Source organism: Centroberyx affinis, unplaced genomic scaffold (genome assembly GCF_046629955.1).
Source record: "Centroberyx affinis isolate AG114_WGS23_722 - 3 ecotype Tasmania unplaced genomic scaffold, CSIRO-AGI_Caff_v1 ptg000955l_1, whole genome shotgun sequence".
NCBI classification, from domain to species: Eukaryota; Metazoa; Chordata; class Actinopteri; order Beryciformes; family Berycidae; genus Centroberyx; species Centroberyx affinis.
In genome coordinates, this window is record NW_027279529.1 from 16,093 (window position 1) to 32,072 (window position 15,980).

The 15,980-nt window shown below is 45.0% G+C and overlaps 1 protein-coding gene across 1 annotated transcript in view; it reads right to left on the reverse strand.

The window, feature by feature from the left end:
• The window catches only part of LOC139646201 (growth arrest-specific protein 7-like), a gene marked incomplete at its 3' end in the record, with an annotated part of 29,432 nt that extends 15,620 nt beyond the window's left edge, over window positions 1-13,812 (reverse strand). The window contains exons 1-2 of the mRNA XM_071522143.1: window positions 13,404-13,812; window positions 50-167 (exon numbers count right to left, since the gene is read on the reverse strand). Of these exons, the coding sequence (XP_071378244.1) occupies window positions 50-167; window positions 13,404-13,583 (298 nt within the window). The remainder of the gene's footprint in view (window positions 1-49; window positions 168-13,403) is intronic.
• Window positions 13,813-15,980: the final 2,168 nt, after the last annotated feature.

The following is a 15,980-nucleotide window of genomic DNA, read 5'->3' on the forward strand; positions in this document are numbered from 1 at the left end:
TGCTACTCCTGAAATGGGACTATTACATTACATTTGCTTCTCCTCTTACCGTTGCTTGCTGTGTTGACATAGTATCGCCGCCCTTGTGGAGACATGTAGCATCTCCAGTGGGGAGGCAGGGGGTCTCTGAGGTCCTCAACGGGAAGCTGACTCAGAGATGCTGTCCTCTGTCAAAACAGAAAAAGCAATAAATGTATCAATAAGTGGCAATAACCCCAAACAGACTCGTCAGCAACTTGAAGGTTAATATAAACACCACCTCAGCTCCTAGTCAAACTGTTGTTTTTATTTCTCATGGGTCTGTCATAATTGAGCATAATCGCTGGAGATATAACTCTGCAGATAAAACAAAACCGCTAAAGATCAGGCAAGACAAGAGACACAGAAGAAATGCACAAGACTCAGCCTGAGTTCAATGAGGTTCTCATTTCCTGAAGTATTTCACAACCAGCAACCAATGACATCATAGCGGAGAGGGCTGAGTTGCACTGCCACACAAAGAACAACAAACTGGCGTGGGTCTTGCAGTTGGACCGGGACCCAGAGCTACAAAAGTCAGTCAGTGTATGTGCACAGAACGTACGGCTGAAGAACATAGGCAAGCATGTAGGCAAACTGCACCACATCTGCTATTGATTAGCATGAAAACAACATCAGGCCCCGAGAACGTTGTAACACATTGTGGAGATGCTGTTGTGAGACTCGGGGAAAGCCAGATGAAATTCCATATCAGTTACAGTTTTGCTGTTGGGGCCCGTGCCAAGTCATTCAAGCATCTAGGAGAGGTTCGTTTTAGGAACTGGAAGGGAATACAATCCAGTTACTGCAATGATTCAGAGGAGGCCCGCAGGCCAAAGACAGCTCCTTAACTCACGTCTACAGGAGGATGAGGCTTCGGGGCGTTTACGTTGACGTCGGGATTACCTTTAATATGATGCGTTTAAACATCAGATGAAGGTTCAACCCGTTGCAAGCCATTTGTTGTCTCTAAACCGAAACAGTACGGGTCAGTTCCTTTGTTTACATTCTCCTAAAGTGGTAGAGAATGAGAACAGGAAAGGGTCGTGGTTGAGGAAGCCAGTAATCCGCCGATGGAGCTCGGATTCTCTCTTCTGGAGTCTTGGGAAGCCACTCTGGAGATGTGTTTGGATGGCGGGGGTGGGGTCGGGCGGGATGGGTGCTAGAGTTGAACAGGAATGCTATTCGTTATCAGTAGACACAGCTAGACACCAGGCCCAGGACAGAGCTGACCTTTCGGCAAACGCGAGCATCAGCACTAAACAAACCTCACCGCATTGCCTTTCTTCATTAGGTATTTACCATCTCATCAACCAGTTGTCGGCGGTAATCAAGCGGTACTGAGTGCCCGCGCTGTATCGATTCGGGCCCGATCTGTCCCTCGAGGTGGAAGCTGCATCTCTTCTCCCCTCCTTTACCTCACACAATGAAGTCATTAGATCGAACTGCTGTCCTGGAAGAGGACGAGAGGAGAAAACGAGGCTTCTGGTCCCGCAGGAGCGGCGAGTACGAAGCCATGTCAACCCCGGGTGACTTATGACTGCATGTAATTACACAGTCTCCTACAACATTGCTGTGATGTTTTCCCTTTGATGGTCTCGGTGGCCACTGTTATATTCGTCCCTCTTCCGCCCTCGAGAAACGGATCCTGCTCAAACGGCCCAGTATTTTTGCTCCGAGCGAAAATGCAGGCGTATAATATTTCAAAAATGCAAACGCTGCGCCGATAGATGCGGGCGAGAAAGCGTGCGCGATGGGAGGCGGTGGCAGTAATCCAACATGTGCATGAAAGAAAATCTAAGCTATTTCCAATCATGACAGTGACAGAGGATCAGAGGTTTGCATACTGAAAACTAAATTGAGAAAAAAGTCAATATCGGTGCCAAAACACACACAGATACGGTTACAGTAGGACTAGGCGCTATATGAATGTGTGCAGAGGCAAGGCATCCTTCAATTGTCCCACACCCCACTGCAACAATGCTGTTTGTTGTTTCTAAGCCAAACAACACGGGTTATTAAATTTGTTTGCAGCATGTAATTAGATGAAAACAGGAAAGGGCAGGGAGAGCCAGTCATGAGTGAAAGTGACGGTCACCTGAACCCCATGCGCTGCAGTAACAAGAGACGCTTGGGGGTTTTCTCCGCATTTCCTGCCTCATGCCAAGTTTCCTGCTGGCTTCCTTCAGATACAATTAAACCTCATATCATCTGGGAATGTGAAACACAATGTTGTTTGGTCACATGTTCATTATCAGTAAAGTGATACCGGAGTATTGTTTTCCTCCGAGCGAAGCGGCTATGCCTCTCCAAGGCAGGCAAAGACAGATGGGAGTGGGCCGGTTATGGTCAGGAGGACGCAGATACAGTCTGCAAGATTCTTGGACATGAACACGTTTTAGCTCGTCGACATGGTGCGTTTCCAGCACCGCAATAAAGAAAAAAAAGAAATGCAGAAACTGACTCTGAACCTACTGTGTAAATCTGTCTTCAAACTATTACTGGAATGTCCATAGGTCCGCTTCAAGTGCGTCTCAAAGCTGAGCTACGCCTTGAATGAAGAGCGTCTCGAGCCACTAGAGACGGAGTTAAAATTCTCCCTCGTGACAGAATGTTTGTGGAGGATATGACAAGTCTCTCAAGCAGAAAAATAGACATGAGTGAGTGAATGGGAGCACCTTGGTGGTGGGAACTGTGACAAATCTAGAAGCCAGCTTGTCTCGGCATATGCAACATTAAATAATGCACCATTCCAGATGGTTAACCTTATAAACCCCAGACTGCCTTTGGCTCCACATTCACAGCATGCCAGAAAAGCCCCTGGCAGAGAACAGAAGGACTCATCCACGGCTCCGATGACTGAGGAGCAACCACAACAATCATGGCTGCTGTCTGTGAGCCATGCAGCCGCACTCAACTTGTCTGTCTTCTAGTCTGAAGTTGAAGTTTAATTAAACATTTATTAGTCATTACGGAAGGCACTGGAACAAAAATCAGATAAGATAAGCAGGAACTCTACTCTTCTCTCTCTTTCATGCTCCACCATGGGCTTACTCACAAGTCAAGAGCAACATGTTTTCTTCCAGCAAATTGTGACCTGGTGAAATATCGATGTGATGTCATGTCTTCTCCGTGGGAATAAGAAAAATACTTCACCAAACAACAACACGGGCCAAGAAAGACGAGGTACATCGCCAATAAGTGCCTTTTTAACAGCGGTAAAGTGCTTTAGGGTGGCTGTTTCCTTTAATGAACGCTGATTTGGTTTCAACATGCTCTTGCTTCATGCGAATTGCAACCTTAAATGCTAGCAAGCAAATAAAAAATAATAGAATCCATTCAACCAACAGAATACGACACTGACTCAGAAAGAAACAGGAACCTTGATTGGTATGCCTGGTATTATACACAGATTCCTGGGTTTTCTTCCTCAGATTACAGACGTTTTCCCACACCCCCAAAAACACGGGCAGCATCTCTTATTATGGAAAACAAAATACCTCATGGTCTCTCCATTTCAGTGACACTGGCTCGTTGCCTGGAAAACTAAGAATAATTTGTTCAATTCCCTTGGAAAATGGCTTTAAATAAATAGCCAGCCTTTCCTTGAGGTCAGTCGGGGAATAACAGCGTAGTAAACTTGGGTCGTTACCCCTTCACCTGGACTTTAATAGGCCGGGCTGGGGCCTACGGGAAAGATTCTGCTTGCTTCAGCTTCACAGTCATTACAGAGAGAGTTCAAACCCAGGGCATAATCTCACTGCTGGTGAAAATGTGGTATAAAACAAGCGGTTTATTCAACGGCATCCCATAAATATCGTCTGATCCAATGTATTGCAAAACAGAGTGTGTCTCTGAATGTTAATTGGACAGCCGGGTTAGACAGGCCACTTCAATATGTTGAACAGAGGATGCTCACTTGAAATATTTGACTTCAGTTCGGGGTTAGGAGAGGAAAAAACATGGAGAACTTAATTGGTTCCCACTAAGACCGGCTTAAAGTGTTGATTGGGTTTCGAAAGTCAGACCACATAAACATAACTCGGGAAAAACTATCATGTTATTCTAATAATCCGCAGAACAGTAAAATTAATTTCAAAGTTGGCCTGCTATGATATACAGAATAACCTTAAGTTAAATAGATTCTACCACTGACGTCAGAGAGGCAATTACTGAACTGAACAGTTTCCAACCTTGAGCAAGACCGCAAAATTCAGCCTTTCAGACGGATTTTGAAACCGAGTGACGAACGGGTCCTTCAGCTTTCAAGCCCGAGTTCCAATTTAGCAACGTTACAATAGAAACATTGTCCTGAAAAGGTGATTCACTGGATGCAACTGTCACCGTCTGAGGTCACATGGATTGCGAAAACGGTGAGTCGCCCACTCATCGGCTGTGTGGAGGAGGAGAAATGTGCAGCCTCAGTGGTCCAGAGTTTCAACAGAGTGGATTACTGGATAGGTCCCACTCTATACTCTAGCTGTCCTCACACTTGCCTCAGTGAGTGACTCAGTACCTCCTGACTAGTGACAGGGTGTGTGTGTGTGTGTGCTCGTGTGGTTTGCCATGTAGTATATATCGTCCCGTTACGTTATGCGCGTAAGCCGAGCCTGACCTCTGGTAACCCCCCCCTCCCCCCCCCCGTGAAAACATCTGGACGTGGGAAGGCGAGAGTCCGCGGGGGTCAAGGTCTGTCGGACCAGCTGTCCGCTTTCCATTTGGATCCTGAACGCGAACATGAGGCGGAAAAGGGTCCGGTGCTGCCTCAGCAGCAGGGAGAGCGTCGAGATTCTTAGTCACTTCACCCCCCCCGAGCTATTCTCGGCGCGAACATAGCCGTTAACGTCTTCACTTTTGCCAATACACTGATTAGTCTTTCCTGAAAAAGAGGAGAGTATCACGCTTTTCCATTTTGCTAAGATTTTAATGCAGCTGTGCAAATTGGAGCAGAAGCCACAAACACAAGGATGTCTTCTTCATGATGAGATGCGCACAGAGAGCGTAGGCCACCTCTAGTCAGGAGTTACTACTAAAATAGTAGCGATGGCACACAGCATCTCTGTACACTCTTTTTCCCTCCCTCTCCCACCTTGTCCTGTCAGCAGAGTACAGGAACAGAGGTGTGACAGACAGGGGAAGTGTCTGTTTCCTATTATTCGCTCATAAATACCTCGGCCTTTCCCTTTCTGTGTCAACACTGTCATATTAGTATAGCCTGTGTTTCTAGCCGGTTCGCACACAACTGCTGATGCCACTGTCTGCGCCCCAATCAGTATTGTCATGGAATAGGACGGCAGCAAATGCTGATGCTTCAATTTAACATCATGAGCAATGTAGCGTCAGCCTGAGATATCGGATAGACTGCTGCCCTTTCACTAAAAATCCAATATCGGCCAGTCAATGCTGTTTACGTCCGACTCTGGAGAGCTGGATGGAGGTTGCTTCTTGGCTTTCTCCCCTACTATTGGAAGTTTCATGGGAATAACTCATCTTTGGCTGCAGAGAGCGCTTACCCTTGTTATTTATTTGTTATTCAAACACATAAGGTATGGGATAGGGCTGGGCGATAATTCAATATTATCGTTTAGCGTCTTTCAGTGGAATCATATCGTGATGATATGAAGATATTTTGAAATCGTGACACACATTTCTGATGTCTGAATTGATGATGACAAGCAAATTTTACTTAAAAACTCGGATAAAATGAGGTATGGTAGGAATATTATTTGAATATTTCTGTTTTGTTTGACACCACACCTAACATCACCATTCGGTTCAATGAGATGAACATTCATTTGATTATTTAACGTGATTTTGCATACATGAACCATATCGTGATATATTGATATCGAGAAAAATCCTTATGATTATCATGATATTGATTTCAACCATATCGCCCAGCCCTAGTATAGGATGGGGGCTAGTATCCCACACCTAAAAGAACTCCATTAGTTTGGATTTTAGTGAAGCGTTTAGTGTGTCATGATGTAGTCTAAATGCTGTTTCAGAGGATTTTCCACTGTCACAAGAATAAAAGACTAATAATGTTTGACATAAAAATGGTCAAATTTAAAGATATTATTGCCACTATCGGCGGCTTCAATCCAAAAATATCAGTATTGGCCTTCAAAAACTCAGATTTCGCAAGCGACCCCAACCCATGCAAAAGAAGAAAATGCTTCCACTCAGACTCCCACACGAACAAGGTGGCTCTCTCTCTCATCACCGCTGTTACATACAGGCCCCGGTGGAGACTGGAAAGACCAACAAACAGCTCTCGCCCAAGAGTTTTGAGGCCGAGGAGAGAGTTCCCAACCCTCTGGGATCACTCGGCGGGTGTCTGGGCCTCTCGGGGTGTGAGAAGCACAGCCGGGGGAAGAAATTTCTCACACGCGCGTCGGCCGACTAATTACTACCGTAAGACCGAGCGAGAGGAGGAGAGAGCGTTCGGATATGGAAAGACTGAGCTGGTCTCGATGGAGGGGGAGTGAAATATACACCCTAGACCTTGGAGGGAGGGAGGGAGAGAGAGAGAGAGATGAGGGCTCTAGACCATATCTTTATTTGGGAGACATTGTTTTGGTTTGGGCAGATGTGGGAGCCTGAAGCGAAGCCACATTCCCAGATGTAGAGGCACTTCAGACATACAGAGACACTCAAGAGAGGAGGAGGGACACACATGCATGTTGAAGCATGCACTCGCGCGCGCACACACACACACACACACACACACAAACTGTCGTCATTGTCTGCTCAATGCCTCAGCAGTGCACGTGTGTTGTATGTGTGTGTGTGTGTACATGCGTGTGCAGGCTGGAGTGCTCAATCCAAGTAACAAAGCCTGTTTTGTGCGCACCCCGCCCCCCTCCGGTTTATGTGAATTGCTTAAACCCTGTTCCTCTCTGTCTCTCTCTCTCTCTCTCTCCTCAAGGCTTCTTCTTCTTCAGCCATACAAATGACACGAGAATACGACAGGACCAATGTGACACACAACTGAATTAGGTGAATGAATGAGTCCACTGAATACTAAGCGAGGAGCACGCTCTCCAGCGAGCGGGGCTTATCTGGACAGCGCCGGTCATGTTCTCAGGATCAGATATGGCAGCATGTCAACCCACACTGAAGTACTAAACTCACTGTGAACTCCACAGTAAATAATGCGTTTTTTATCTACAAATTGGATCATGCACATTTGTTAATATAGATTATGTTTCAATGTGTGCTATGGATTGAGATCTGACATTTTTTTGTACCTCGGGTGAAGCTAAAAGCCACACGAGGCAACATTATTATGTAAAAATACACTTCTAATCGGCCTAAATCACAAGACAAGCATCCTATCCCCAGAAAATTCAGGTGTTGAGTAATTTTTTTTCACTACCTCCAGCCACTAAGAAGGAGAAAGAGGAGTGCAGAGTTGCGGTGATGTCACCACAAATCCTGCCTTCCTGTACGAACTATAAGAGAAGAAAAAACATATGACTTCATCTCTTTGGAACCCTGACACTGAAAGGGGTTACAACAGGATCTTTCTGGAGGTGTCGCTAGTCTAATTCAAACCAACATCTGAGATGGGAGATGCCCTGTTGATATACTCTCCCATACCTCCTCTTTCCTCCATAACATCCAAGCTAGGCTTCTATATAAGGACTCTTCCAAACTAGCACAACCAATAATAATATTTACATCAGATCTTGTGTACTGGTACATATTCTAATCTATTCTATAGAGGGCTTTCTGGTGATGTAACATATCCTCTGGAGGTCCTCAGCTCTTGGGCAACAATAGCTGTGAACAGCATGGATGTGTTTCTAAATGTACAACTTGGTCCAGCAGAATCAATCGACATAATGGCAACAAATAGGAAAATAAGGCCCAGGTTGAAAATAACCAGAATTACTGAGCTGATGCATCTCAAGCAACAACGCAAAGAGTGTTTTGGAGTAGAGACTAGGGCTAAAGACAAGACCTACATTTGGAAACGCATCTACTTCATCAGACATTACTGAATTGCCCTACTGCCACACCACAACAATATCTTTTCAGGCGTCTTTCTTGCCCGTTTGTTATATATTTAGCCATTATTTGAGCAGAACCAGCGCACCACTGGACCTCCATGACTGCATCAGCCACGGTTGCTAGGAGATTTGTCACACAGCTTCAAAAGCCTCGATTCTATTCTATCCTTCAGCGTCAAAACATACAACAGATTGTGGTTAACAAGGGCCAAGGCGCTGTAATGCTTAGCCATTAATCTGACATTTTAGAGCTCTACACATGTTCCATGACAATAAATGACTATGTATTTTGGTATGACGTCTGCGCGGGGAGGTGGGTTGAGTTTTCCAGCGTGCCGGGTGGGGGGGGGGGGGGAGTGGGGGGGGGGGGGGAGTGGGGGGAGCACCTGGCCGCGTGTCGGAGGAGCCTGACCCCCGGCATTCCACTGCAGGGATTATGCCAGGCTAAATCACCATCCAAACCTCTGCTGGAAGGCCCCGCGGCCCCCGGTTCGCACCCGCTTCCACGGTTTCATAATAAACACAGCTGACACACCACCAGGAGAAGCATTAGGGAAGCAAAGTGGTTCTCCATAATTTACGGCTCTCAGCAAATTGCTTACAATAGTTCCCCCCAGGCTACGCGGAGACGTAATGGCATACAGTAATTCACGCTGTAGTGAAAATAATTCATAATGCTGTAATAATGTAGGCCGAATATTAAAAATTTGGGAATATCAACATTACATCATCTTCAAAATGACTGGCCTCTTTAACTGGAGGAACAAACTCCTGGACTGGACTGTGCCAAAGTGCACCAGCAGTTTTAGACTGTATAGGAGTCAATGGGGACTCTCCAGATGGCTCCTGCTGGGCCCAGCTGCAGGCTCCTATTACATGTTAACTGCCCGTGTTGATATTTCAACACTTATTGGCGAGTCCTGATTTGTTGTGGGAATGCCCCATGGATCCCCAGAGCAACAGCACTGGATTTACTGCACTCCAGCCAGTCGTCAAAGGCTATAACCCGGCGTGTTGGACTGGTTCAGTGAACTACACTACAGCCAGTGTTGTGTCTATCACCAGATGGGTTCTGGAGCATGACCCCGAACACCTACCTGCTCACTCATTTTAAGCTGGAAGTTGGAATGTTTCTTCAATGATTGTCACCTTCCAGATAAGCTACTAATCAGCCATTGCGGTCTTGATACATAGTCAGTTCAGATTTAGTCACACATGAGCATAATGCTGGCTACAGAAAGGTCTTGGTAATGGTTAATCCAGTAAATAGTAGCAAGTAGAGGGGACTAGGAGAGCGCATACCTCCGCCAACACTGAGCAATTCTCCAACTTGCTCTTACACCCATTCCTATCTCTTCAATTTTATGTTAAATTGATTTCCTGACCCTGTAAACAAACCCTGAGGATTTGGAATGAAGTCTCTATCTCTGTTAGTTTCATAGTTATGGCGAAAAAAAAAGAAAAAAGAAAAGATAATTGTCTAATGGCGGAAATCCCAGAGTCGGATCGCCACCAAAATCTAATCAATTGTTCCTTGGCCCGTGGCCCATCTGTCCACCAAATTTCACGGAAATTTCATAAGTCATAAGTGTCTGCGATTTCCAGCTGACAGACAGACAAACAAGCTAACCGACAGGGGCGAAAAAACATAACCTCCTGACAGAGGTAAAAGCAAAAATCCCCTTGAGTGACAGTAAGAAAAAGGACGGAACGCTAAAATGAGAAGCTGCTCCACAACAACTAATGGGATAATGGAATAACAGTATAATAACTCAGAGTCAGAGTCAGAGTCAGAGTCGGGTCGGGCCAAGAAGAGCTTAACAGCACATCTAACATCTGTCTGGAAACAGTGATGACGCTGTGACAGACTTGATTAGATATCGGCGGTCAAACGCATTGGGAGGCTGACAACTCATTTGCAGGCCAGCAGGTTAAAGGAATGCGAATTGTTCTGATTCATTTGACAGCAAACGCTCTCCGACATCAGAGCGTTTCGAGTCTGTTTGGGACAAAATATTCCGTTCCAGCTGCTGGGTGACATCAGCGAGTCATCAGCCGAAGCTCATGGCACCCGAGTCATCATCGATCGCGCTCAGCTGCCGCTCTAACTCCCTTTTGTTCTAAATCCTTCCCTGCCATTTCCTCCTCATTAGTTGGACAGTGCGCGCTGATGAGCCAATCACCAATATGACTCACTGTCATGACTCACCGTCTAATGATCACAAAAAAAAAATCCCCTCCAGTATACGAGTGAGGCTTCGACACTGACATTATGTACCATTCCTCATAGAACTGAATTGTTAGCACCTCTACACACCAACTCTGAATCTCATTTTACACCTAATGTCCACTGACAAAGAGAATCCCGGCTTTCTTTCTTGAACCATCATATTGAAAATGATAGTTAAAGCCGAGGGAAAGGCTGATGAGCAGTTCCTCATCCATACAAAGACAGGCAGCCTCATCCTATCCGAAGCATCATCCGCTCCGATCATCCGTCAACACTCAAGGTTCAAACTCGCGGCGAAGTCACGACGCACGCAAACTGAGTTTCGCAGTATTATTGACTTGCCTCCAAAAAAAAAAAGTGACGCAGCATCAAGTGTTGGAGGCTCTGGGGAATGTTTAGAGCGAGATGCGCCAGGCGACAACAGGTTTTCTGCTGAATGATTCATTGGGCTGCGAAGAATAGAGCTGCTCGGAGAACAAAGCCCCCCAATGCTAAAGATGACAATAGAGGGTGTCTCAGAGCTAGATCAAAGAGCTGCATTGTCAAGCATGCCAGCTATGGAAATCCTCACCCAGACTATTAGCGCACATTAGTCTGAATTTGTGATCATTCGGGATTATGAAAAGTGAATTCCTTCCGCTGGAGTTGGCGTGGAGCAGCTTGAAGGAATGGTGGTGATTTCCTGGAAGGGCCCCCGACCTTTGAACACGTCACCAGATTGAGGAAATAAAAGAATTGACTTTTGCTTGCCTCCTCGGTCGGCCCCCGTTCGATCTGCAGACGACAGATTCAAGGGGAACTGGGTGAAACCTCGAGTTTCAGTATGCGTAATTCAACCCACATGTGGTAAGGAGATGCATCGCTCTTGTCGTGAACTACAGCGCTTTACATTCCACATGAACGATTGCAACACTCATATGGAATATTTCTCCTTCTTCCACAGGGGCAACCGGTCCTGCTCTAAAATTGAAACCTTGATTTTCTAGCCCTGCCCCTGCTGGATGTACTCTCAGTTAACACATGAATAGAGATCCTTTGTGATTCCCAGCTGAAGCGGTCCGCCTGGTGGAACGGGTAGGCTGAGGTGATGGTGCAACACTCCCCCCATCAAAGCAAACGATCAACAAGCTCTCTCTTTCTTAATGGTTATTTTTGGGGCATTTCCACTGCAGAGACCGGTGGAAAAGTGACAGGGAAGGTGGGCCAGCGTGGGACGAGGTGACAGTTCAGATTTGAACCCGCAACGGCAAAAGCTGCAGACCACGGAGCTCCAAAAAAGCCCTAGTTGAGATGAAGCTGGGGAGAATATTCGCGATAAGTCAGACCTCAGATCAGATAAGCATGCCGCTGATTCCTTGAGGGGTTGAGCAGTTATCTAGCTTTGCATCAGTGTTGTGGAGAAAGCACATATGCATCCAACCGACTGAGGGACACACCCAGCATGACTTGATTTTGTTACTGCTTTTAGAAACCAAGCAAATGCCCTTCCACCTCTTCAGATATTGCTTTTCTGCCATCTCTGTATGGTTGAAATCAATATCACGATAATCATAAGGATTCTTTCCGATATCGATACATATCGCGATACGGATCGAGTGGTAATGTCAGGCGTGATGTCAAAGAAAGCTAAAATTTTCAAATAACATTCCTACCATACCTCATTTTTTCAAAGTTTTTACATAAAATTTGCTTGTTATCATCAGTTTAGACAGCAGAATTGTCATGATATCCCAAAATCACCATATCATCACCATATGATTCCACTGAAAGATGATAATATTGTACTGTATATCCTTTCTTTACATCATACTAGTACACTCATCTAAAATATCTGGAGACTTTATTGGTCTTTTCTCTTGCCCCTGCCCCACAGGGAGGTCAGAGGTCAAAGGTCAGGGTCTGGAGCTGGCAGGGATTCAGCGTCCGGCTCGAGGACACTTCAGCAGGGCGGATGCTGGCCGAGACGGGGGGGGGGGGCCTTGAACCCGGATCCTCCGGTTGAAGGGCAACTTCTCCGCTTACTGCCCCACCCTGCTGCCCCACCCATCCATGCCATTCCTCAACAGATCTGAGAAACCATCATAGGGGATGTTGTGCTTGAACTGCCTGCTGCTGCTGCTGCGGGTTCCCCAGTGCTTCATATCCTCTTTAACCATCAGCACAAGCCCAGTATTAGGATGGATTGGGCCGGAGTACTGTCAGTTTCAGTCAGTTTTTTCACCAGATCACGTTATATCACCTCGCATCCAGTATGATGATAAAGTGATAAAAATGGCAGGGAACGCTGGCCACGTGCCCGTCTCTCTCGAATACAAGCCGATTATGACAAATTGTCACAATACAGAGTGGTGTCACCGACTGGAGACCGCAAGCCATTTCCTGAACCCAAGATTCAATCTCTTCCAACGGAGTGAGCCGAAACACGATTTTTTGCAAATGAAATCAGCACAATTGAAGAAATGAAACAGAAAAAAAAAAAAAAAAAAAAAAAAATGTGGGTCTCCTCTGCCTCAGCTTTTTCTGAGTTGGAGCGAAAGAGAAGGAGGGTGGGGGTGGGGGTGGGTATGGTGGGTGGGTGAGGGGGGGGGGGGGGTGTATGTTTGACCACAGTGAGAGAGTGCAGCATGCCTCCTCTCTGCCCCTGCCCCAGTGCATTCATGCACACAGAGAGGAGACCTGAGAATTTAACTGGAATGCGCCCTGGAATGAGGAAGTGCGGAGGCTTCAGCCAGCCAGACAGCCAGCCAGTAAATAGGTGGGAAGGTTACAGTTAATCTGATAAGCACAGCAATAGGGAATCTGCTTGTTAGCTCATCTCTGAAAACTATCTTTATCTGTAAGTACTGTGTGTGTCACTTAATTCTCTCTCACTGTGTGTGTGTGTCACTGAACTCTCTCACTCTGTATGTGTGTGTGTGTGTGTGCGTGCATGAGAGAGAGAGAGAAAGAAAGAGACAGAAAGACATTCCATTTTCTCACTATTTTGAAAAGCACAAACTAAGAACGCATGTGCAAAGTCACTTGACAAAGCAAAACTGCATCCAATTCGAGGCTGGTGTAAAGTTGAAATAAGTTGAGATAATAAAAGTCTCATCTGTAAAGCTACTGGGGCTGCAACCGGACCAGCCTGACCTTACCTCCAGGACCTGGACGTAACTTGAGGGAAACCATCCCCGGGCTCCATCCTTCTCTCCCTCCCACCAGCCGCCGGGCAGAGGCTGGACGATCTTGATAATGTCCCCCGCCTCGAAGCTGAGCCCCTGCTGGTGCTGGTCCCCGCTGAACGCGTACAAACTTTTGCAGTAAGATCCAGACATCGCCAGCGCTGCTGATGGTGTAACGGCGTGACGATCCCCCCTCCTCGGAAGAAAACTTGGCTTTTCAGTTAGCCTAAACCGAACGGGACTTTCTTGCTAGAGTTTGTGTGTGTGTGTGTCGCTTAGCTCGCCGATGTGTATGACATGGCGAAGTCCGAGTAAAAGTTGTCTGAAGTGGGGCGAAAGTAACAGGTTATCCCTCTCGGTTGTCAAGGCGTCGCTCTCCGCTCAGCTCCTCCAGCCTGCCTGCCAGCCTGCGTGCCCTGGACTGGGGTAGCATCAAGTTAGACAGAGGAAGATAGGGGAAGACCGGAAATGAAGCAACTTCCCCTTCAAAATAAAAGCACACGAAGTTGTTTTGTTTTCAGTTGTTAAAGCACTTTGTAAATTCAATACTACTACTACTACTACTACTGCAATTAGTTCATTAATTACTGTTATAGTATTTCTGATTGACCTGACACCAAGAACAGGAACTCTCATTCTATAGTCTTTATTGCTGCTATAAATTAAAATGTAGGCTACTTTTCAACATCCTTCCAAGTTGTCTAGTATAGGTTTCGTGTTTGAGTCTGTGTGTTTTGGCAGCCCTAGATCATAGAACATAATGACAGATTATCTTGGTAGTAATTACAATTATAGCAACAATTACAATTGCTAATCCAGTTTGAATAGACACATATATTCTGGACATTACATACATTTAGTCCTGAGGGCTCCGTCCCTTCAGCAACAGTTTTTTTTTTATTAATTCATTCAGGAATAATTGCCACTACAATATTTTCAAACTGACTTCTTCGAGACAGTAGACATCCTTCCAAGTTGTCAGGTGTAGATTCTTTGTTTATTCCTCCTTAAATGTATTCTCTATTTTCACGTTGGTACTTTCCATGTTTTATTTTGGAAAAGTATGACCGGAAGTCTTATTTCTTATTCTGGCTTGCTTGACACTGGTGCGACTGTCAAGTCAAATTTGCAACTCCCCTCCAGCTCCTCTCTCACTTTCATAGACTTGCTTTTATGTAATGATGATTTAGTGTCTTTGTTGAATTGTATTTTCCTTCCCTTTTATGTTTTACTTTTACATTCTTGCCTTGTTTTTGTCTTTCTTATCTTACTTCAATTGCCGATTTTTTAAATGTATTTTATAATTTACATAAATAAATAGCCAAAGTCAATCATTGTCCTTTTTTAAAGCTTATCTCTTTGATCATTTAACTTAACAATATTTTTGTAAAAACCCTCAATGTTTTGATTGCTTTCTTATTATTACTGAATTTAAATATGGAGTTGACAAGACCTTTAATTTCAAAGCAAATCAAGCAAGAATGAGCTTTGGTATGAGCCACTCTGGACTTGTGATTATTTCCCAAGAGACACAAAATCTTGATAGTTCCTCTGCTGCTCTGTGGCTCCACTGCTGTTGTAACACATCACTATTTAGTCTCAGCCTACATATCACTCCTTATGGATGATTCATGTGGCTGTAATTAAGCTTTTTTCCTTTCCATGTTTGGATGAATACAACCGACTTGAATTAGGGAAACGTTTTTATCAGTTGAAATAAAGGTTTCTCCTATGGAACTGATTAAAGTGAGAACTGTTTTATCTCTATGGTGACAACAGTCAAGAGTTGCTCTTTGAGATCATACCAGAAGGTGGCGCTATCAGCCTTTATCAGCACTATCACTCTGTAAAGCACTTTGAATTGCCCCAGTGTATGAAATGTGCTATACAAATAAAGCTGCCTTGCCTTGCCTTTATAGAGTTGCATAGACTCCTAATGTGTTGGGCTTAAAAGTGAAAAAATTAAAACATATTGTACAAGTAGACCTAATGCATCACATACTCTAGATATGAAACAGTACATAACCTTAAAAAAAACGGTGATTTTCAGTCATTTTGATCCTGCTGTGTTGCTCTCTTTCTTTCATTCTGCTGGGAAAAACACTATTGCAAATGATGTAATAATAATACATCATGTAATCACTTGTTTTACTCCCGAACGATGCGCTGTAGCACCAAGTGGCATCAATTTATACTTATGGCTTTGGTCCATTTGAAAAATATTGTCATCATGTACAAGGATTTAAATTAGTTGATAAGATACTTTTTTTTATCAGTGGCTGTATTAGATGATTTTTGCCTTTTATTGAGTATTCCTGCCTTTTATTGAGTACATCACTAACTTTTGACCCCAAACCTCCTTATTCTGGCTGTCATATTACTGTCTGCTTCCAGCTCAGACTGCACCGTCCTTAACTTAGCCAGGTGCTGATTTGCCTGTTCCTCCTGTTGATCATTTCAAAATTTATTGTACACTATCTGCATATAAAAACAGATGTGTTCAGGAAACGGGAGATGAAATACGGTCTTACGGCTTCCTCCCTGTCTGCC